The 23,602-nt window shown below is 42.4% G+C and overlaps 1 protein-coding gene across 1 annotated transcript in view; it reads right to left on the reverse strand.

Moving 5' to 3' along the window:
• Positions 1-287: 287 nt before the first annotated feature.
• Positions 288-23,602, reverse strand: part of ANXA4 (annexin A4) — a 61,098-nt gene continuing 37,783 nt past the window's right edge. Inside the window, exons 4-13 of the mRNA XM_040623386.1 lie at positions 23,208-23,302; positions 20,497-20,610; positions 19,603-19,693; positions 18,209-18,288; positions 16,360-16,416; positions 11,440-11,533; positions 8,554-8,649; positions 7,817-7,875; positions 6,722-6,844; positions 288-1,356 (exon numbers count right to left, since the gene is read on the reverse strand). Of these exons, the coding sequence (XP_040479320.1) occupies positions 1,297-1,356; positions 6,722-6,844; positions 7,817-7,875; positions 8,554-8,649; positions 11,440-11,533; positions 16,360-16,416; positions 18,209-18,288; positions 19,603-19,693; positions 20,497-20,610; positions 23,208-23,302 (869 nt within the window). The 3' untranslated portion in view covers positions 288-1,296. The remainder of the gene's footprint in view (positions 1,357-6,721; positions 6,845-7,816; positions 7,876-8,553; positions 8,650-11,439; positions 11,534-16,359; positions 16,417-18,208; positions 18,289-19,602; positions 19,694-20,496; positions 20,611-23,207; positions 23,303-23,602) is intronic.

Below are 23,602 nucleotides of genomic sequence, written 5' to 3' on the forward strand. Positions count from 1 at the left end.
GAAAAAAAAAAACCCTTTATATTTCATCCATCAAAATACAACAGATATTATAGAATGAACAAAGAAGGCAATTATTCTTACTTACTACAAATGTTCTACTTGGTAGAACAGAAAGCATCACTCATTTTCGGAGAATAAATTAATACGTTATTTTATACCATTAAGTAGTGTTTGGTATATGTGACTAAATATATTATTTTTTCTTAATGTTGTAGTTTCTAACAGAAGCTAAATGACACACGTTTTTTTAAAGACCGTGGAAAAGTCAATTAGAGAAAGAATATACCTCATTTTAAAGACACCATGTTTTATTGAAATTATTTTTCCATGTTGTATACAAACTGAACTTTTGAATAAAATCAAGTACAACTTCAGAATAATTCTAGAGTTCAAAGACACAATGCAAATGTAAATTAGTACAAATCAACAAAATTGAAAAATATTTTAAAAATTATTTTTAGCACAAAAAAATTCCTTTAAGTAAAAGTAAATTCAGAACAGTACACCATCACCAAAATAATACCTAGTTGGACACTTAATTTTCTTCCATTCATCTTCCAGCTAGATTAAGATATTAACCATAATATTGTGGAATGTTCAGCATTTATGTTTGTTAACCACACATATATGATCTGTATAACCACACAAAGAATTTAATTTGTTCAGGTAAGTGGCTGATTTGGGTATACTTCAACCTGGAGAAAGTAAATAATCTTAATATAAGATGTGAGGAAGGAAGTCTCCCATGCAAACTTTTGTAGAGATCAACTAAGAGTATAGACAAAATCTAAACCAAGCAGATTATTGGATATCTTCAAAGTTTGACCAGGTGAAACAGCAAATTGGATATTCTTATAAACTAGATGCTCACAATTTCAAATCAAGAAATTACTAGCCACTTTGAAAATAGACTTAGGGAAGCAGAGTGATTTTAGGACAGTCTTTCAGTCTTTCACTTTAATAGTTTTTCATCAAAACCATGAAATAAATTTAATATATTCCAATTTCTGTGAAACACAAAGAAGAGATCTGTTAAAAACATGGAGTACATTTTTATTTCTAATTTTAAATCTCCTTTTAGGTTTTATAAGCTTTGAAATGCAAGTACAGCTTTAAAGCATCATAGTGAGTAATTACAGATGAATAATAATACAGTCAGTCTATACCCTAGGAAGCATCTGTAGGCGTTTTAATTGGAAATAAGCATTCTGAGATAATGCTAATAGCAGTGTAGAAAAATGAACTTAAAAAAAATCCAAAGTGTTGGGAATCCTCCTATCCTTCTTGGATTGTATTTTAATCATCTCCTCCACAGAGGATGAGCAGTACCTTCCTGTAGTCTCCAGATGTGTCTCCCTGGGGGCAAGCCAAGCAAAGGTGCAGTCAGAGAAATAGGTTTCGACATGGAGTACACAGCTCAGAGTCATCTGTGTTAACTTTTTCTTTTTTTTTAAAAGATTTTATTTATTTATTTGACAGAGACAGCCAGCGAGAGAGGGAACACAAGCAGGGGGAGTGGGAGAGGAAGAAGCAGGCTCCCAGCAGAAGAGCCTGATGTGGGGCTCGATCCCAGAACGCTGGGATCACGCCCTGAGCCGAAGGCAGACGCTTAACCACTGTGCCACCCAGGCGCCCCCTGTGTTAACTTTTTCAATCTTGTCTGGCTTTTGCTCAGAGAGGTATTTTTAAAAAATAACACCTGCTATTTTTTTATTGCAAAAATAATACATGTTCAATGTAGAGAATAAAGACCTAAAGGAAAGGGCACCTGGGTGGCTCAGTCATTGTCTGCTTTCGGCTCAGGTCATGATCTCAGGGTCCTCGGACTGAGCCCCGAGTTGGGCTTCCTGCTCCGTGGGGAGCCTGCTTCTCCCCCTCCCTCTGCCTGCTGCTCTCCCTTACTTGTGCTCACTCTCTTGTCAAATAAATAAATAAAATCTTAAAAAAAAAAAAACACCTAAAAGAAGAACATAAAAGTCCTAATTCCACCATCCAGAGATTACTATTCTTAACATTTTGGTGTGCATATCCTTCCAGATTTCTTTCTATGTGTATAGATTCCTGTGTGGGCTACGGTGTTCTGTATTCTGCTTTTTTTACGTAATGTGGATTACTTCCCTATTTATTAAATATTCTTCTACAACATCATTCTTTAATGGTTAAAAGCAATTCCATCGTATATAGGTAAAATAATTTATTTGATCACCCTCCCCCATTGTTACATATTTGTTGTTTCCAGTTTTTCACTATTATAAACACTGCTGCAATAAGCAATTATAGTTAAATTTTTGTGCATTTCTTGATGATTTCATAGGGGTAAGTTTTCATAAAATGGGAATTATCAGATTAGTGATCATGTATTTTCTTAAGTCTTTCAATACGTGTTGCAAAACAGCCTTCCAGAAAGTGCTATAATTTCTACATATAATTGTTTATGGTCTAATAGATCAATTTTTGTTTGTGCTTCATAGGCATGAGAAAAGAGGAATCTCGGGGCACCGGGGTGGCTGGGATAGTTAAGAGTCCAACTCTTGATTTCCGCTCAGGTCATGATCTCACAGTTGTGAGACAAAGCCCAGCATTGGGCTCCATGCACAGCGGGAGTCAGCTTGAGATTCTCTCTCTCCCTCTCCCTCTGTCCCTCCCTCCTGCACTGTCTCTCTAAATCAAGTAAATATATCTTAAAAAAAAAAAAAAAAAAGAAAGATGGGGTGCCTGGGTGGCTCAGTCAGTTAAGCATCTGCCTTCAGCTCAGGTCACAATCCCAGGATCCTGAGATGGACCCCACATCGGGCTGCCTGCTCAGCGGGGAGCCTGCTTCTCCCTCTCTCTCTGCCCCTCCCCCTGCTTGTGCTCTCTCTCTCAAATAAATAAAATCTTTAAAAAAAGAATAAATAAATAAATAAATGGAAGCGCAAATCTCTGTCTATAGGATTCAAAATTTAATATATAGCTATTAAAATAAATCGTAATGTATCCTTCTTTATGCTTTGCCTCATCAATCTTCCGAAGAATAAGAATGTGTTTGTTAAACTCTATCTGGCATACTATTACCATCTATGTCTTCTTTCAGAGCTTCAGATTTCTTATTTATAGAGTTGAATGCAATACTTATTTGGCACCTAACATTTCATGACAGTTTAATCTTTGTTGTGAATAGCTGCCTTTCTTAATATAAAGTGATCCATTTTTTCCTATTTAATGCTTTTTCTCCTTAAATTCTTCTTTTTCCTGATAGTGTAATCCCTGCTTTCTTTTTTATATTGTCAAATGTAAGCTGCCTTTATTTTAAGCTGCTTACATGTCACTGTGGTTTAGTTGTTCCTCATAAACAGCACAGACTAGAATTTTACATTTTTATATAACCTGAGGGCTTATTTATAACTTACATTTTTGTCTTACTTCTGTTTTTTTTTCCTTTTTTAAAGATTTTATTTATCTATTTGTCAGAGAGCACGCACACAGCAGGGGGAACAGCATACAGAGGGAGAAGCAGTCTCCCAGCTGAGCAGGGAACCTGATGCAGGACTCGATCCCAGGACCCTGGGATCATGTCGTGAGCCGAAGGCAGATGCTTAACCAACTGAGCCACCCATGTATCCCTTCTATCTTTTTTTTTTTTTTTTTTAAGATTTTATTTGTCAGAGAGAGAGAGTGACAAGCAGGGGGAGCAGCAGGCAGAGGGAGAAGCAGGCTCTCCACTGAGCAGAAGCCCGACTCCGGACTTGATCCCAGGATCCTGGGATCATGACTTGAGCTGAAGGTAGACACTTAACCCAGAGCTATCCAGGCATCCCTGTCATTTTTTCTATTATTGACATATTTTATATATCTGTTCTGGTCCTTCTGACAACTGTTATTAAATGGGCAATGTATTCTTTATTTTTAATCTTTTCCAGTGTTGTGTGTGTACACATACATATTTACGTATTTATATATATACAAACATATAATGTAAATATATTTATAGTGATGTTGCCTGAGCCAGTCAATATTTTTGTACCCCATCATTTTAGTGCCTGTATAGTATTACATCGTATAAATTTTCCATAATTTATTTGAGTCATCCCCTATTGGTTAACAAAAATAATAATATATAGTGAATTATGTACCATAAGTACATACCATATAATTTATACAAATATAAATAACATAAAGTAATGTAAATATAAATAAAACTATGATAAAATATAATAATTAGTTGACATTTTCCACCTTTCGTGAAATGATTTTATTCAAATTCTTTCATAAATCTCTTTTATTACGGTAGAATATATCTATAACAAAATTTGCCATTTTAACCATTTAAAGCGTACAATTCAGTGCCACATTCACATTGTTGTGTAACTATTTCCAAAACCTTTTCATCTCCCCAACTGTGTAACCACTAACCAATAACCCACCACTTCCTTTCTCCCCCTAGCCCCTGGTAACCTCTAATCTACTTTCTGTCTCTATGAATTTACCTATTCTAAATATTTTGTGTAAGTACATAGAATCATACTATGTGTTTTCACATAATATTTGTCCTTTTGTGTCTGGTTTAGTCCACTTAGCATGTTCCAAAGGTACATCCATGTATCAGAATTTCATTCTGATGGAGATATATATATATATATCTCCCTCATTTTGTTCATCCGTTCAGCTGTTGCTGGATGCTTAGGTTGTTTCCACCTTTGCTATTATGAATAATGTTTACATTATTAATGTGTACAAGTATCTGTTAGAGCCCCATTTTCATTTCTTTTGAGTATATACCTGGGAGTGGAATTGCTGGGTCATTTGGTAATTCTATGTTTAATTTTTTTTTTTTATGTGTAACTCTTTGAGGAAGTGGCAGACTGTTTTTCACAGTGTCTGTACCATTTTACATCCACACCAGCAATGCACTAAGGTTTCAATTTCATTTCATTCATCCTCCCCAACATTTGTTATTTTCTGTTTTTGTTTTTAAAAATTATAGTCATCCTAGTAGGTATGAAGTGGTGTGTCATTGTGGTTTGATTTGCATTTCCCTAATGATTAATGATGTTGAGCATCTTTTCATGTGCTTATTGGCCATCTGTTCATCTTCCTTGGAGAAATGTCTATTCGAATCCTTTATCATTTTTAAATTGGGTTGTTTGTCTTTTTGTTGAGTTGCAGGAACATTTTATATATTCTGGCTAGTAAACCCTTACTAAATATGACTTGCAAATATTTTCTCCCGTTCTGTGGATTAGAGCACTTTTATTTTGTTATTTTCTCTGAAGAAATTCCTAAACCTGTAATAGCTAAGTAAGTGGTATGGTTTATTTTTTAAACATTTATTGCTGGGGCGCCTGGGAGGCTCAGTCAGTTAAGGGTCTGACTCTTGATTTCAGCTCAGGTCATGATCTCGGGGTCCTGAGATTGAACCCTGCATCAGGGTCTGAGCTCAGCAGGGAGTCTGCTTCTCTCTCTCTCTCCCCTTCTGCCCCTCCCCCTACTTGCGCACTTGTGCTCTCTCTCAAATAAATAAATCTTAAAACAACAACAACAGCAACAACAACAAACATTTATTGCCAAGTTGCCTCCCAGAAAGGTTAGACCAGTTTACAGTCCTTCCATAAGAGATGGTGAATTTTCTCCAAGCCCTTCTCAATGCTGGTTATGATCTCTCTAAACTTTGTTAAGGTATGAGATGAAAGATGGTGATTTGTTTTTTTTTTTTTTTTTTGGTGATTTGTTTTTACTTGCAATTCACTGTATATTACTGGTATTAAACATTCTATACATTTATTGTCTGTTAGTGTTTCATCTTTCGTGAAGTAAGTGCATGTTTTCTTTTTGGATTTTTCTCCTTTTTCTTAGTGATTTGTAGAAGCTCTCCATATAGGGATATTAACTCTATGTTATATAGTAGAAATATATTTTCCCCTTATGGTCATCTTTGAATCTTTAAAGTATTTTACTTCCAGCTAGCTGTATTTCAGCTCTGCAAAATAAAGGTACCTCATAGGCCATCCAGAAATGGAAACAAGTTCCTAAATGCCTGTATACATAGTAACAAGCTCAGCAGCTCAAATCACCTCATAATTATACTCTGCAAGCTATGTGTTGGGTTCAGAATATTTAATTCATGGAACAAATCCTGATTTGAAGTTTATTGTGCAGGCAGCACCGGTTTCTAGGGAAGTGGGTCTTGGCTTCATAGTCAGGAGACCCTTCCAGCTTCCTCAGGAAGCAAAATCCCAGTAATGAAGGGTTTTGAGGGATGTGAGTCATTTCTCTTCACCCCTGTGCCAAGTTAGGACTCCTGGAAGTGTGCTGTCAGGTAAAGAAAGGCAGTAATCCAGGGTAACTAATATGCTTTCGCGTGTTTTCAGCAGACCTCAGCTGGCCCGGGTGGGATGACCCACCGACTGGTTGACCGACTGAGTTGTGTACCTTTCACTGTAAGCAGGTAGACAAGGAAACTGCATTGTTAGAAGTATTCATTAAAATATATTCTTTCTCTGTCTGGGGTCAACATGAAATAATTACTATATTTAGAAGCCAAACATTTCCAGCTTTTAACCTGGCAGAGATTTAAACATCTGTGTGAAAGGAGAGAAACCGGAAATACCTGCATTAGAGTACCATCTTTAAAGGGGATGCTATCTGCCAGGGAGCAGCTAAGAAGTGTCTGAATGCCCAGATTAGAACCCCTTTCTTTCCTCAGAGCTTTCCCCTGGGCCAAGGCCGGGCTCTCGTGACCTACCTTGATGAAGGAGTATAGAGACTTTCCATAGAGTCTCTTGAAGTTTTGCCGGATATCCATCATATCAATCTCTGCTCGAGAAACCATAACTCTGATGAGGGTGTCATCATCGGTGCCCAAGCCCTAAGGAAGACAAGAAGATCCGTGCTGGTTTTCAGACAGCGCTCTTCTTTAGCTTATCAAGGCAAAGCTCTGCATGGCTCTCCTGATGATGGCCTTTGCACCACAACCTTAGAAAGCCTGTGGAATACTGCTCCTCACCACAGCGTTCAAGGCTTTCCAACGTTCTGTGCTCTGACCAGAGATGACCGCTCCCTGCCACTGGAGACATACTCTGCATTCTCAGCCTGCTGCCTCGCCTGCAGTGACTCCTCCCCGTGAACGTCCTCCTTCCCTCCCCAGCTTTCCCAGCCTTCCTACCATATGAAATCCCCCCCCATGTAAAACTTCCCTAAGGTCCTGCTCACAGATACCAACTTCTTTATAGAGTCTTTTCTGATCCTCACCCCCTCAACAAATATTGAAAAAAAAATACTCTTCTTTCTGTGTTCTTATATATTTGGGTCCTCAACTACTGTCTTACATTCTATTTTGTTCTTATTGGTGTTCTGCCCATAACTGCCTTCCCCTTCCTACCTTTTGATCTCTCCTGCACCTCCCATGGTTCCCAGCAAGGGTGTCTGTGCACAGAGTACAATGTGTGGTTAGGAGCTTGGGTTCTGAACCCAGACTGCCAGTGTTTGCATCCCTGCTCCGTTACATCCTCACTGAGGACCTTGGGCAAACTGCATACCTCCCTAAGTCTCAGTTTTCTCATCTGTAAAATGGGGGTTAATAACAGTACCTGCCCCATACAGCTGTTGTAGGGATAAAATTAATCCGTATGTATACAGCATTAGGAACAGTGATCACATGTTACAGGGACTCAAGAAATATTACCTCGTATTACTAGCAGGCACTCAGCGAAGTATCTGATGAATTGAACTGAAAATCTCAGGCTGATTTTGGTTAATTTGTGTGGGAAATAGAAATAAACATGAAGGCGGACATAAGACATGTTGGAGTCATTCGGATGCTAAAAATGAGGCCATTTACCTTCATAGATTTATAAAGCCTTTCAGCAAAATATGCAGATTTGTTCCTCATGCACTTGACTGTTAAAGAGATAAAAAAAAAGGAAATAACAAAATTACAGATAAAATCTATGTGAAAAAAATTATACTTGTTCCCTCTGTCTCTACGAGGTATGAAATAATATCTCTCGATTGGTTTGTCGGAAAAATTTTAGCCAAACAATGTTTTATGAACATAGGCCATGGAGAAGTAATTAATAAAGTAATTAATTGGAGAAATAATAAAGGCAATTAAAGCAAAAGGCAGGATAGTTTCAAAATGATTACTATCTGTACCATACGAAACTGGTATTAGTTCTAACCATTCATAGACTTGCAAGATGCAGCTAATATGGGATTATCTTTCCAGTATACTGAGATGTAAAGGCACAGAGGATGTAAAATATATAAAACTACGGGGGGGCCTGGGTGGCACAGTGGTTAAGCGTCTGCCTTCGGCTCAGGGCGTGATCCCGGCGTTATGGGATCAAGCCCCACATCAGGCTCTTCTGCTAGGAGCCTTATATAAAACTACATAATACAATAATAATCAGATCATATATAATACTTTTTGTTTAAAATTCTGTATCTTATTATAAGTGATTTAAACATTTTTTTTAATCCCTGAAAACAAAAAACTGTATCTCCACGACAACAAACTGGTAAGGAGGAAAGTCTGTAAACTTTTGTTTCTCCCCTCCCCACCCCCTGCCAGCTTACCTATGGCCAGCAGAGCGTCTTCAAAGCTACCAGATGTTTCAGATTTAATACTCTGCTCGATATCCTTCTGTGATATCCTTTTGTATTCATCAAACACTGTGAACAGTAACAAAGTGGAATTATAAATAATAAAGAATAGAGGAAACTAAATTTACAGAGAGAATGAGCGTCTTTCTAGAGCTCACACTTTATTCTTTGGCATACATCAAGAGGAAATTAGTTAGCAATGTCAGTGAGAACCCGGGAGGCATGTGGCAAGTAGAATGGATGCTAGGGGAGGATGAAGGAATATTGTGCCTCTTGGAGGATATCAGGCAAGTCCTTTCCCTTATTTGGGACCCTGCTTTCTCACACATAAAATGGAGATAATGTCTGGAGAGAGTTGCTTTCTTTTGTCATTGTTCCCTTAATGAGCAGAACTTGTCTTTTTGTAATTTTGGCCTTGGCAATCACCTGTTTGTTCATCTTCCTTTGGCTCATCAAAACTAGAGCAATTCAGCCCCTTCAATACTCAATCACATTTGATAACAGATGGTTGCATTTTTTAATAGACTGTAACATAATTAATTTTTTTCACCTTTTGCCAAGTATATTTGAATGTGATGAACCTATTTTCCTCTCACTGCCTCCTTCTGGAGCCTTCTTAGAGTGGATATTTGTTTTACCTTCTTAACATTGCTTTCTTTGGGGTGCTGCCCCAGGCCCCATCACGGTGATTCTCACAGGTCTGTCAATCCAGGGACACCCCTGCCCCTCAACATACACCATAAGCTCTACCAAGTGAGTGGGCAGTTCACTGGACCAGAGCGAGTCTTACCCCACTGGGGATTTTTAAATTGAGCAGATCGTGGGGATGGCCAAAAGCACTGAGTCATCTTTAACCCTAGAGAACATAAGAATCACCCGGGAAACCTAGGAAACTTCCTGGATGTCACTTCCAGGGATTCGAAGTCAGCCGGTCTGAAGTAGGGGTTCAAGAATCAGCATTTTCAATGAAGACCAGACTTTTGGAAACTCTGCCTTACAAATAAAATATGTGACTCCCTTCCACTGAGATCCCCAGATCTGCTTGATTTCTGTACTTCCTGGAAATGTTCGGCTCTTCCTTCAATTCAATGAACCACCAGTATTTTCCATATTCCCTCTTGTCCCATTCTGTATTATTTCTTCTTCTTACTTAAGTTGGAGTCTGTGTCTATCGCTTAGAATCAAAAGATCTAATTGACACATTTTCTAAGCCTCAATTTTCTCCACTGTAAAATGGGGGAAATAATGACTGATCCAATGGGATGTTGCAACAACCAATGCTTATAATATGCTTAGCACTGGGGGCGCCTGGATGGCTCAATTGGTTAAGCTTCTGCCTTCGGCTCAGGTCATGATCTCAGGGTCCTGGGACTGAGGTCCTGGGATCTCGGGGTCCTCGGGCTCCCTGCTCAGTAGGGAACCTGCTTCTCCCTCTGCTTGTCACTCCCCCTGCTTGTGCTCTCTCTCTCTCTGTCAAATAATAATAAAAAAAATATTTAATATGCTTAGCACTGCACCTAGAAGACAATTAAAACTTTAGTTATTTGAAACCTCACTATTATTATTGGTTGGTAAGAAAATTATGAAGTTTATTTTTATCCATATAGTGCTTAGATTTCCTTCCAGTGGTTTACAAGCAGATATTTTATAACTTGCCAACAACTGACTTGTGCCTACAAGTGAAAATTGTTAGTTATGTACAATTTTTGAGGACCTGCAATTCTTGGAAGATACCACCAGGGGGAGATATATGTAATTAGCCATCTGGCAAGGAAGGGAAAGCAAAGAAATAAGGATCTGAGTCAGAAGTTAGTGCATCTGACGATAGCCCATGACATTTATTAACAGGTGTAATCACCTATTTTTAGTCACTGTGGAATATCTGAAATAAATGCAACTTCCAAATGTGCTGTAATTTTCAATTACTTTATGTTTTCAATTTACCAAACTCATTCTTCTCAAATTTCCCAGAGGTTTTGTAAATTGTGTGCGATTATAAGGCATGGTGGGTTTATAAAATTATGATGCAACATAAAGACCTAAAGAGCTTACATAAAAGATGAAATATCTTATTAAACCCTTACTGCTGTTTACAAGAAGAAAATAAACCCGACGACAAATGTGCTACAAATTTTTTCCCCAAAGAAGTTAAAAGCACATTACAAAGACTAAGCATTATCAGAAGCAAATTAGAAACATTACACACAGGAAATAAAATGTGAAATTATCCACTATTTATCTTATACAACATACTCCCTAAAGAAATCACTTCTATTAGCTTTACAACTTGGATATTAAATAGCAATAAATGTCAACCAACAATTCTATTTTATTGCTCACTAATGTACTGAAGATTTTTTCTTATGTAACTAAAATTAAATGGGCTGCTTCAGAAAAAGGACTGACTGTGAAGGTTGGTTTCCTACAAACAGAAATGCCAAACTCCTATGAATATGTTGTATATCTGCTAATTATTCATAATTAGTCTTTCAGGGGGCACCTGGGCGGCTCAGTCGGTTAAGCATCTGCTTTCAACTCAGGTCATGATCCCGGGGTCCCAGGACTGAACCCCGCGTTGGGCTCCCTGCTCAGTGGAGAGTCTGCTTTTCCCTCTCCTTCCCTCTGCTCCTCCCCCTCACTTGTCCTCTCTCTCTCAAATAAATAAAATCTTTAAAAAAGACAAAAAGAAACTGGCCCTCGCACATCGTTGCGCTCATACATTTCCAAGGTAAAACATCGAAGACAGTTCAGTACAATCTGTTCTTCGTACGAGTAAAGGGGGGAAATTCTCAATTAATTATGGACAATACGGTTTTCATCATCTTTCAGTTTCTTTGGAAGATGAGGCAAGTGCCTTACCATGCAACAGATGATTTCGGTTCCGGGAACAGAGAACAGTTAGAAATTTCACCTCATCTGTCCCCCACTTCTTCTCTCCAGCCTCATACAGGTCCTGAGAGCCAAAGCACAAGTTTAAACCATCACAGAGAAGGTGCCAGGAAACATGCAAATATTTCCAGAACGTCAAAGAGCTGAGCTGGCTTTGTTTTATTTTGTTGCTGATGGGTGTGGGAGGGCTGTCTGCGGTGAGTGGCAACGACTCGAGATTTTTCCTTAGGTATAAAACTAATGGGACCTTGGGGTGCCTGGGTGGCTCATCGGTTAAGCATCCGATCCTTGATTTCAGCTCAGGTCATGATCTCAAGGTCTTGAGAGTGAGCCCCACCTCAGCTCCGTGCTAGGCGTGGAGACTGCTTAGGATTCTCTCTCTCCCTCTGCCCCTTCCTGCCCCCTGCCCCCCAAAAAAGACTAATGGGAGAGTCGGGGCAAGCACCAGCAGCTCCCTATATATGGACTACATGGTTCCATCTTTTTCTTTTTTTTTTAAATATTTTATTTTTAAGTAGTCTCTACACCCCACGTGGGGCTTGAACTCACACCCCCGAGACCAAGAGTCACATGCTCCACCGAGCCAGCCAGGTGTCCCACATTGTTCTATCTTAAGAGCTAAACGGAATGCCCTAGACTAGGCGTTCTGTGCAGTAGCCACCAACCAAACGTGGCTATTTACATTTTAACTAAAATTAATTTAAATTAAAAATTCAACTCCTCAGGGGCACCTGGGTGGCACAGCGGTTAAGCGTCTGCCTTCGGCTCAGGGCGTGATCCCGGCGTTATGGGATCAAGCCCCACATCAGGCTCTTCTGCTAGGAGCTTGCTTCTTCCTCTCCCACTCCCCCTGCTTGTGTTCCCTCTCTCGCTGGCTGTCTCTGTCAAATAAATAAATCTTTAAAAAAAAAAAATTCAACTCCTCAGTCATACTAGCTATATTTAAAGTGCTCAGTGGCCACATGTTGGCTAGTATGACTGAGGAGTTGAATTTTTAATTTAATTTAATTAATAAAATTAACTAGTGGCTACCCATACTAGACAGTGCCAATGTAAACATTTTTAGCATCACAGAAAGTTCTACTGGACAACACTGCTCGAGAATGATCTGTGATTTGCTTGAGGCTATGGAAGGTCTCACGGTAGGACCAGGACCCATTAGGAATTGCTTATATTCCAAACAGGTAGGGCTATAAGAAATTCTGATTGCTTTAACTGCATTATTGATAAGTCAAAACTATTATTCATATCACTGCATTGCTACTTAAAAAAAACCAAACAGAATAGCAAGTGTTGGTGAGGATGTAGAGAAACCGGAACCCTGTGCAGTTGATGGGAAGGGAGAAGGAAGCAGCTGCTGTAGAAAACAGTATGGCTGTTCCTGAAAAAATTAAAAATAGAATTACCATAGGATCTAACGACACTACTTCTGAGTATACATCCAAAAAGAACTGAAACTAGATCTTACAGAGATATTTGTATACCATGTTCATAGCAGCAGTATTCACAATAGCCAAAAGGCAGAAGCAACCCACCCATCCACTGACACATGATGGATAAGCAAAATGTGGGTGTATGCATGCGATGGAGTACTATGCAGCCTAACAAAGGAGGGGACTTCCGACACATGCTACAGCAGGGAAGAACCCTGAGGCCACTATGCTAAGTGAAATAAGCCAGTTACACAGACAGGAATACTGTGTGATTTACTTGTATGAGGCATCTAGGGGGGTCAAACGTCTAGAAACAGGAAGACGAATTGTGGTTGTCAGTGGCTGGGGGGAGGGGGAAATGAGATGTTTAATGGGTATAGAGTTTCAGTTCTGCAAGGTGAGAAAGTTCTGGAGATGGGCTGTACAAGAATGTGCAGAGTTAACGCTACTGAACTGTATACTGAAAAATAGTCAAGATGGCAAATTTTATGTTACGTGTATTTTATTAAAAACATTTGTTTTTAAAGCCCTACTGTTTATAATCAGCAGCTGGCTTGTCAAATTTCTCAAAATGCCCTTATTTGACACATTTTGTTACTGCCTGGGCTTGCCTCCATCTCCTCCTTCTTCGCTTCTTTGTCTCATTTCCTCACTGCTTTAGAGTCAGTTCAGAGAACCATGGAATTTTAAAGCTCAGGGGGCACAGAGGCTTCATCTAAGTAGTGAAGTAATAAGCTGTAAAATTCAGATTTCCGTCGAAGCTCATTTCTCGTGAGCCCCTCTAGAGCTCCTTTTATCTCTTCTCGCTTTTCATTCGGCTCCATATTCATGTTATTTTCTCTCTTTTTTTTTAGCTCTTGTTTAATTGAAGTCTGTTTTTCTCTCCATCTGAAATCTGCATCTTCCTTACAGTGTGGCCACGTTTGCCTCCCCCCTCCCTGCTTCTGTGTGTTCACAGGCCACATGGTGTTTGAGCTGAGGCACTTGTGGCTTCTCATGCTCTTTCATTCTTAAACGATGAGCAGCCTATCCGGATATGGCTTTTCCCTCCAAAACAAGCTGAGTGGGTTCTTCTCGGAGCGCCTTGCTTTTTACTTGGATGGATTTCAAGCAGGAGCACCAGTTGCTCATCCACGGAGGGCAGCCGAGACAGCAGTTCTCTGAGGAATTTCTTCCAGTTTGCATGAAGCCACTGTGCCTGCTTCCAGCTTGGGGTTGGGGGGGGATTAGCCTCTTTTCTGGGGCAGAAATGTCCTTCCTGAGTCGTTGGCCCAGGTTCACTGCCCATCTGGTATTTTAATGGCCCTCTTCTATAGTTTCCAGTGTTGCTGCAGATTTTCCCTATTTTTTAAAAATATTTGCTGGTTTGTTTGTTTTTCAGAAGAAGGGAATCAAAATGTATCATCTAGCCAAAGCTCTCAAGGGCATTTTTAATGTAATTTTAATATATCGCAAGTTTCTTTCTAAAGTAGGAATTCTGAGGGCTCCTGATTATGTCCTTTGGTGCAAGTTTCATCCCAAGAACAGCTACAATTCCACTTGTTGGATAATAGCCTCTATATTTTAAGATTTCTACCTTTTATAAGTAACCGTTACCTAATTCCACCTGTCCTGATCGTCAAAATCAAGCTATAGTACCCAGTGTTTGCAAACACTCCCCTTGCTGCTGATACAAGTCACCGAGCAAAGGCTGACAAGGTTTTCCTCCTGTTTTATCCTGTAAGAGCTGAAATCTCAGCTGCAGTTGTTCTCAAATTCCTCACCTCTTGGTGAGACTTGAAAGGATCCAGAAAAACCTACTCTGAGCTCTGCTCCCTCTGTCCAACTTCCCCAGCCCAAACTTATTTGGAAGCCCCTTTCCACCCTGATCACTCCCAAGGGGAACCATCCTCCTTGAAGAGCCCCCCCCCCCAACATTTGTTCATTGACTTGCATGGTTTTAAAGAATCAGACAGACCTGGATCCAAAGAACCCAATTCCACCAGCTATGTGATCTAGGACCAGCTATTTAAATCTCTGCTTCAGTTTCTTAATCTCTAAAGCATACGAAGTAATAATATCTACTTCACTGATGTGTTGCAAGGAAAAAGTGTAAGGTAGTTAATGCAATGCCTGGTCCCTAGGAGACCCACCAGAAACTGATGGTGGGTATACTGTCTCAGGAATAAATTGCTCACTAACTCTTCACTTAATTTGAGATTCACCTGGGCTTTGGAGGCTCCTTCCAACGTATCCAAAAATGCTGTCCTTGAGGTAACTAAAATTCACATAAGCACCCAGAGTTGCAATGTTTTCAATACCTCCTCCCTCCTCAAAGCTTCTGGATTAAAGGCAATTTCCCATTTCTCCAGTATGGGATGGGCCACCCTGTATCCTCAGAACTCTTGTGACACATTTACCCCCTCCCTTCTCGTGAAAGCAACAGGTTCTTTCCTGCAGAAGCCAGAGTGGTTCATAACCTCACATACTGAATGGGACCAAGCCTTCCCTAATGGTTATACATTGGTTAAGAGTACAGGGTCTAGATCCAAACTGTCTAGGTTCAAATCCTAGTTCTGCCATGTATACCGGTGAACTTGAGCAAGGAACTGGACTTCTGTAAGCCTCAATTTCCTTGTCCATAAAATGGGAAGCGCAGTACATGGTTCACTGAGTTATTGCAAGGATTCAACGACATACTTCATGTCAAGAGCTCACAACACTGTTTGGTGTCCGGTAAGGACCCACTTTTTTTTTTTTTTAAGATTTTATTTATTTATTTGACAGAGATAGAGACAGCCAGAGAGAGAGGGAACACAAGCAGGGGGAGTGGGAGAGGAAGAAGCAGGCTCATAGCAGAGGAGCCTGATATGGGGCTCGATCCCATAACGCCAGGATCACGCCCTGAGCCGAAGGCAGACGCTTAACCGCTGTGCCACCCAGGCGCCCCAAGGACCCACTTTTTATTAGCTATTATTCTTAGTGTTATATGGCCACAGTAAATGAATTGGGGGTTGGTGCCAGGGCAGCCATCAGTGGGCTGGGCACCAGGGAAACAACTGCCTCTTGGGGTTTGGTATTAATTTTACCCAATAGGGTACGCACTGTGCCAAGTTGTTTTACACAGGTTCTATCAAACTTTCTCTCTGGGGAAGTAAAAATGCAAGGTAAATAAAGCAAAGGCAGGTCCCTTCACCTCCAAGTGATTCAGAAGACACTCCGTGGTTCTCTGGGGTGGCCGTACCATGGTCCCAATGGCAAGAACCCGGGGATGCTTATATGATGATGTCCTGTGTCACCCCAAGCCCCAGGAATATTTTTGCAGAAATTTCTGCTATTAAAGGTCATCTGTGGGAATCTTTTTTTTTTTTTTTTTAAATAGAACCGGCTTGGCCAATATACACTGAAATATATGAGGGGGTCCACCAACTAAGGCCTTACTGGCAAAAGAAAAGAGAGAAACTGCAGTTCTACTAACCTGAGCATCCTGTCTCATGAGAGCATCATCCAGATAGTTTCCTTCGTCCCTGCCACCCTTAGAAAAACAAAGCAAAGACAATGAGACAGTATCCATGAAGATGGGGGGCGGAGGAGGATGGCTGGGAACCCAAGGACATGGTAATTAGGCAGAATGCCAACAGGGGTCACACTTCCAGCCTAGGGAGGGATGACAGATGTCCTTTGAGTGTGTTTCCATTATTCCTGTGGCTCTAATTTATGCCTAGAGAACATTACCAATCACAGAGCCAGCGGTTCCTGAATGCTGCCTGGGTGTCTCTGTCAGTAGAAGGGGAAGGAGAGCTACACCGCCTGCTGACTGCCCCCTCCACTGCTGTCTCCTCCCCTGCGCCAACCCCCCACTCCTACGCCTTCCTAGTGGACCAAGGCCTTCCTAACTGGCAAATCTACATTGATCAATTCTGCCAAAGAGTGGCTGGGAACAGAAGAGAATCAAGAGTCTAGGACCAGCGGTGAGGCTTAAGGACCATGTGAGAATGCCCCATCCCTTGCTGACACCAGCTCCCGGGGAGGGCTGGGTTGAAGCCTTGGAGGAATGCTAAGGAGCGACACAACTGGTGACTTTCCTCTGGTTTGTTAGACTATTTTTATTGCTATGCTGTCTCAATATTCTATGGTCTAGGCATAGCTTGGCAGAATGCTAAATCTCAGAGGCAAAGAACAAAATGGGCAGAAAATAAGAAAAGCAGGCTGGCATTATTAAGTATCAGAGACAAAGGAGAGGTGGGGTTGGAGATGATTTCCAGGGTCCTGCTTTGTTGGAAGAAGGGCAGCAGTATTAACAGGAACAGGCAAGTCAGGAAGATGAGCTGGTTTGGGGGGTGGCGGGGGGGGGGGCGGAATGAGTTCAGGTTTAGGTTAGTAGGCCCCATTTGAAGAAGCACCTTAAAAAGCAGTGAGAAATGAGAGTCTTCTACTCAGGAAGGAGATCGGGATAAAGACAAAATTGGGAAGTCATGTGAAATATCTCATGTATGCATCTTCTCTTTTCTGGTGGCCCTGCCCCCACGCTAGCCCAGTCCCGCTTTATTTCTCATCTGGAATATTGAGGTAACTTCCTACCCGCACTCCCAGCCTCCAGTTCAACTGATCTTACACATCACTATTACATTACTCTTCTGAAAACGCAGGTCACTCCAGCATTCCCAAACCCTCAGTGGCTCCCTACTGCTCTCCCAACAAGGGATCCCAGTTCATCCTTCCGCCTTGCTCCTAGAATTACCTGCCAACTGCTCAGTCAGTTGTTCCTGGAACACACCCCATACCCCATGTTTCCTGCCTCCCTGCCTCTTCCTGGCTGTTCTTCCTGCCTGTGATGTGCCCACCAACACCTCTGCCTCCTGAAATCCTAGCAACCCTCCAGGTCCTCTCCGAACCAGCACCTCTGTCACGAAGGCTTTTCTTTGTTTCTGCTACCAGACTCTCTCCTTGAACCTTCCTTCTACTCTGTTCCTCTCCTTGGGCACTCTTCCTGCCTTTATTATGGCTACCTGTGTACCTGATATATTCCTTTATGACAATATGAACTCGTAAAGCCTAGAAGCTGTCTTAATGCGCTGAGTAGCAAGGGTATCCGGCATGTATTAGGTAATTGTATATATAAATCTGAATAAACGGGTATGCGTGACTAGCCAGAGTCTCCACAAGAAAGACGAGGAAAACAACAGCGAGGCCCAAGAACAACACCTGGGGCATATTCACGTTTGGGAAGATGAAAGGATGAGAAAGGCTGGAAAAGATGCTATGGAGTGAGCGCCCCAACAGAACCCAACCCCCGTCAGAAGCAGCCCACAGATGGAGCGACTCACGGCGGACAGAGACACCAGCACCCTCTGGAACATGAATGAAGTGTCGGAGCGAATGTCATCTTCAAGGCTCCGCCCATATTCTGGCAAGAGAACGAAATTAGCTTCATTAGAAGAGAGTCCTGCCCAGCACTGCGTCCTGCTCCAGAGCCGTCTGCCCGCCCCAGGATTAGCCAGTTTACTGAAGCAGCTCCCCTGGAGGGCTTCCACCCTGCACACAGTTTTTCAAAAACTGAACTCTGATAAAATGGTCAAGGTAAGCTTAGGTTGTCATTACAGAGGGAAGAGACGTTCCTGTTCCTTAACATGGGAGGTCGAGAAGCCTGGGGCTGCAATCCTACCTCTGTCCAGGGCTCTGTCCTCACCACGGTTCTCAGTGACACAGAGAACAGTGACGGTTGACTGGCACATGGAAAGGAAAACTGAGCAGAGTTTCTGAACCTGTGTCTGGGAACCTGCCGGGGGCTGTCGGGCCCAAATTCTAGCACGTGCCTTCTTTGCCGTGACACTCCCTTGAGAGTTTCCCCCAGAGAAGCTCCAACCCTCCACAGCCCCTTAGGGTTCGAAAACCTAGACTGATCAGACATGGGGATCTGAGTGCTTGAACCAAGCTCCCAAGGTCTAGTATCTCCTGCTCTGAACACTTACCAAAAAACTCTGTTTTGTGTTCTTAAATAAAATGGAGGAGGAAAACCCCCCACAAAACTCCACCATAACCCACTTCGTGGACTTTAATAATATCCTTCAATATACATTTTGGTGACTATATAATACTTCATTGTGTGGGTACACCGTATTCTGGTTAGCCAATCTGCTACTGCGGGACATTTTTCGCTAATATGAACAATACCAAATAAGCACTGTAGGATCTAAAGCTTTGTGCTTTTTTTTTTTTTTTAATTGCCTTCTTAGGGCAAAAAGGCATATTTGAAAGGCTCTTCGTAAGCATCATCCTCTGGAGATTTCTAAGAGGGGAGTAAATGTCTATCCTTCTGAGATGGCTGGAGGACATACAGTTCCACCTGGAAGTAAGAAGTGGGGCTAGACAGCCCCTCCAGGCCATTCCCTGGAGTACTAAGATTCATTGGGACCACCACTTTCGAACAAACACATTTGATTCTCTGTTTGATAATAAGGAACAACCTTCCAACTTTCGGGGTCATAAAACACTACACTGGGTGGCTTCAGCGGAGTGGCATCTTAAGCAGAGAAGTCTTGAGAAGCCAACAGACTGTCACTTCCCTAGACAGGGATCTGCCTGAAAGCAAAGCCTGGACCTGAGGATCCCTCATGGTCAGTGTTGCTATGAGGAGTTTCATCGGTAGGTAATGACCCGCTGCTAGTTTACTTGTCAAACCACAGTGAAGCCTCAGTGGGCCACTGAGGGTGCTACGTACGAAGCTGGTAGGTCTGGTTTATGCGCCGGATCTCCTCGGGCGTCCGGGAGGCCAGGATCTCAATCAGGCAGCCCTCATCCGTGCCAGCTCCCTGCACACGAAACCCAGAGGAGAGGGAGTTAGGAGCCAGTCTACAATGTTGAATCCCAGACATAGAGGCATATACCCAGGAATCCACAGAGAATAAAGACAACCCACCCAGTTCTAGCAATAGGCTTTGCTAATTTTAACTGTCCTGCTCAAATTCCAATGCGTTTACCGTAATTGTTTTTAGTAATAACAAACACTTATGGGCTGTTTCTATTGGATGGTTGCTGTGCCAGGTTATGGACAGTGTCTCCCCTCGGGGGGGGGGGGCTTAATCTTTCCTTGACTGCCCCTGTACTTCTCCTTTGAAGGGCAGAATCTTCTGGCAAAGACTGTTACCTCTTTGCTTTCCCAGAACCTTCCACAAGGCTGTTTACAGACATGGTTGGGGAGGGTAACTGTATTTGAATTTCGGAGCTGGTCATTCAAAACTGGCAGACCCTGGACTAGAGCAGAGTGGGTCTAGCACTGAGGGACGCCAAGAACCCCTTTGGCCAGTTCTGGCGCCACGGTGTTGGCCATAAAGTTTCACATCTCAAAAGCAGCTAACACAGAAAGTTCCTGCAGTTGCACCACAGGCACAACCATCACCAGTCCCTCCAGAGCCACAGCACAGAGCAAATGATTGCATCACTTGGGAGAACACAACTCTTAAGTTACAATTGCTGGAATGTAATGTCATGTTTCCGCACTGTCATCAACGAGGGGGAATCTCTGTCCTGTGCCTCACCCTCCCCACCCTCACAAGGCTTTCGTCACTCTCTTGAGGAAGCCGATCAGCAGCTGCAGGCGAGGAGGGCCACACACCTTCATGGCCCTTCGCAGCTCCTGCACGTCGTACAGCACGGTGGGCGTCATCATCCCCACGATCACCCGCTCGAAGTTGCCGCTCAGTTCTGACTTCAAGTCGTCTATCAGGTCCTGCAAAGCAAGCAAGGGGCTCCAAGTAGCTGCCAGCTAACTTAAACCAGCCGCTCTCAAAGTGTGGGCCAGGGATGAATGGCGTCTCTGGACCCTTTCAGGAGGCCTGCAAGATCAGAGCTCTCTTCGTGATAACACAAAGATGTTATTTGTCTTTTCACTGTCATGCTCTCACAATTGTACAGTGGAATTTTGCAAAGGCTACTGGACACATCTACATTTCTACAATTATGTTAAAAGGCTTTTAAAATGCCCCCTTTCCGGGGCACCTGGGTGGCACAGCGCTTAAGCGTCTGCCTTTGGCTCACGGCGAGATCCCAGAGTCCTGGGATCGAGCCCCGCATCGGGCTCCCTGCTCTGCTGGGAGCCTGCTTCTTCCTCTCCCACTCCCCCTGCTTGCGTTCCCTCTCTCTCTGACTGTCTCTCTCTCTGTCAAATAAATAAATAAAATTTTAAAAATTAAATAAATAAAATAAAATGCCCCCTTTTCAACTACGTATCTGTACGAGACCAGATTTTCTTCCTATACTTCAACAAAACCATGCACCACCACGAACAGTGCAGAAGCAGATATGAGAATCCAACTGTCCTCCATTAAGCCAGGCATTAAAGAACTTTACAAAATGTAAAGCAATGACAATTTTCTCACTAAATGTTTTTATACATAGCTACTATTCATAAAGTGTTGTTTATATTAACACGTAATGTGTTTATTGTTTTTTAAATAAGTTAACAAAAATATATTTTTAAATGCCTCGGTTTTAATTTCTAATACGGCAAATATCAATAGATATAATCCACAAAAACAAAAAAGTTAAGAGTGTAAAAGGGTCTTGAGAGCAAAAAGTTTGTAGACACAGACTTAAATGTCTTCACTCACTTAGCAATGTACTTTGAATATATTTCCAAGTCAATAATCACCTATGACATTTTTAACAGCTGCTGGAATTTCTACATATAGTAGATGCAATACAATTTCTTTCATCGCTCCCCTGTTCCTATTTTTGTACTGTGAACGCATACCAAGCATTTAGCTGTACCTTTGTGGTCATCCACGATTACTTCTTTTTTCTTTTTTTTTTAAGATTTTATTTATTTATTTGAAAGAGATAGAGACAGCCAGCGAGAGAGGGAACACAAGCAGGGGGAGTAGGAGAGGAAGAAGCAGGCTCACAGCGGAGGAGCCTGACGTGGGGCTCGATCCCATAACGCCGGGATCACGCCCTGAGCCGAAGGCAGACGCTTAACCGCTGTGCCACCCAGGCGCCCCTTCCACGATTACTTCTTAAGACTCAATTCCTAAAAGAAATGTAATTCCTTGGACAAAGGACCACATTCTAAAGAAGTTTATTCACATCTCCTCCTAGAACAGGTCAGGGAGTTTAGGAACCTGCTTCAGATCAAGCAAGCTAAGAAGCTGACATACTGCTCAAGACAGATCTCGGATTCTCACAACCTGACTGCACAGCCCCCGTATTTCAATCTCTCGTGCACAGTTTTATGTCAAATCCACACATATTGCATGAATAAACAAATTAGTGCTCGATCCATTAATGCTGGGCATCTTAACAAACTGCCATCAGATTAGCTTCGTACTGAGGCTGAATATTCCAGTTCACACATCACATGCATGTTCACACTGATCTGTGCTCATTAAGTGTCTTTGGGACGGAGAAGGGTTCAAATGCCCAAAAGACAGTCTGAGCTGTGAAGAATCCCATTCCTCGCTGGGGTCCCAGCCAAAGGTGGCACGCAGATGCACTGGGCAATCACCACGCCAGCTCTGTCCCAGCCAGCGCTTTAGTGCCAGGCTTCGAGAAGCAGCTACAGTCGGACTAGCTGTAAGGTGTCTCGAGGACAGAAACATTTACCAGAGTGACTGTACTCCGAGACCTGAAACACTCATTGATAACGTTTCCTCAATAAAAAGATTCTTGCTAATCACACAGACAGGTTTTCAGTGATGAGGGAAGCCTGAGTGGAATGGCTCTGGTAAGTGAAATGCTGAAAACAGAGTTTGAAAGAGGGTCCCTGAGAGGTGCACGATTCAGACCAGAAGGGGTGAGTGAACACCCTCTGAATGTATAAACAAATGATAGACATGTTCACAAACACACTGGCCCCCCCTTCTAGAATTTGAGAGGGTGGCCAACCACTGAGGATCGTCAAAGGAATGAATATATGCAACAAACGGGTTTATGTGGAAGAGTCGGAGAAGCCTGCAAATCCTAGGAGAGCCTGTTTAAAACGAACTAGATATAAATACTGCTTCATGCACAGTGGCCTCAAGGCAGCCTGACCAGGATCAGGGAGACAGTGCTGGAAGCTCAGCCCCGCCTGGCGCCCATGAGCGGCCGAGTCCCTGCAAGGAGCTGGGTGGGAAGACACCAAGAGCTCCCAGAAATCACTTCAGGCTAAGGACAGTGGAAGGAACATGCCAAAGCCGTTTTCTTTCAAGAGCATCTTTAAACAGGGCAAGGACCCGCTTCTGAAAACACAGGGCCACTTCAGGAATCTAGCTCGGGAAGAGACCCCGGCCTCCCTGCCGCCTGACAGATTCTTCGTCAGCCCCTGGAACCAGAGAGGCTGTGGCCTACCCTGCCGATGGTGGTCTTGTAGGCCGTCCTGATTTCCTGGCGCTGGGCCGTGTTGCGGTAGGCGAGGACGCTGATGATGGCATCTTCGTCAGTGCCTGGCGGAGAGCGGGGACAGTGAGTGAGGGGATTTGAGAGAGGAGTGAGGAAACAGGTTCCCCCGAGGACATTAGCGTTACCCCAACACATGCAGAGACCTTTTAAGAGGTCCTTGTTCAGTAGGTCTGCCTATTTTTTCAGGAACCAGACACTAGATATGAGTCCTAGCCTCTCCTTTAATCAACTGTTAAGCACTGAACAAAAAAGCTAACTTCTCTGAACATTAGCTTCCTTATCCATGAATGTGAGTGGTCATAGCACTTTCCCTCACAGGGCTGCTGCAAGTGTTCAATAAAACA

Source organism: Ursus maritimus, unplaced genomic scaffold (assembly GCF_017311325.1).
Source record: "Ursus maritimus isolate PB19 unplaced genomic scaffold, ASM1731132v1 scaffold_6, whole genome shotgun sequence".
NCBI lineage: Eukaryota > Metazoa > Chordata > Mammalia > Carnivora > Ursidae > Ursus > Ursus maritimus.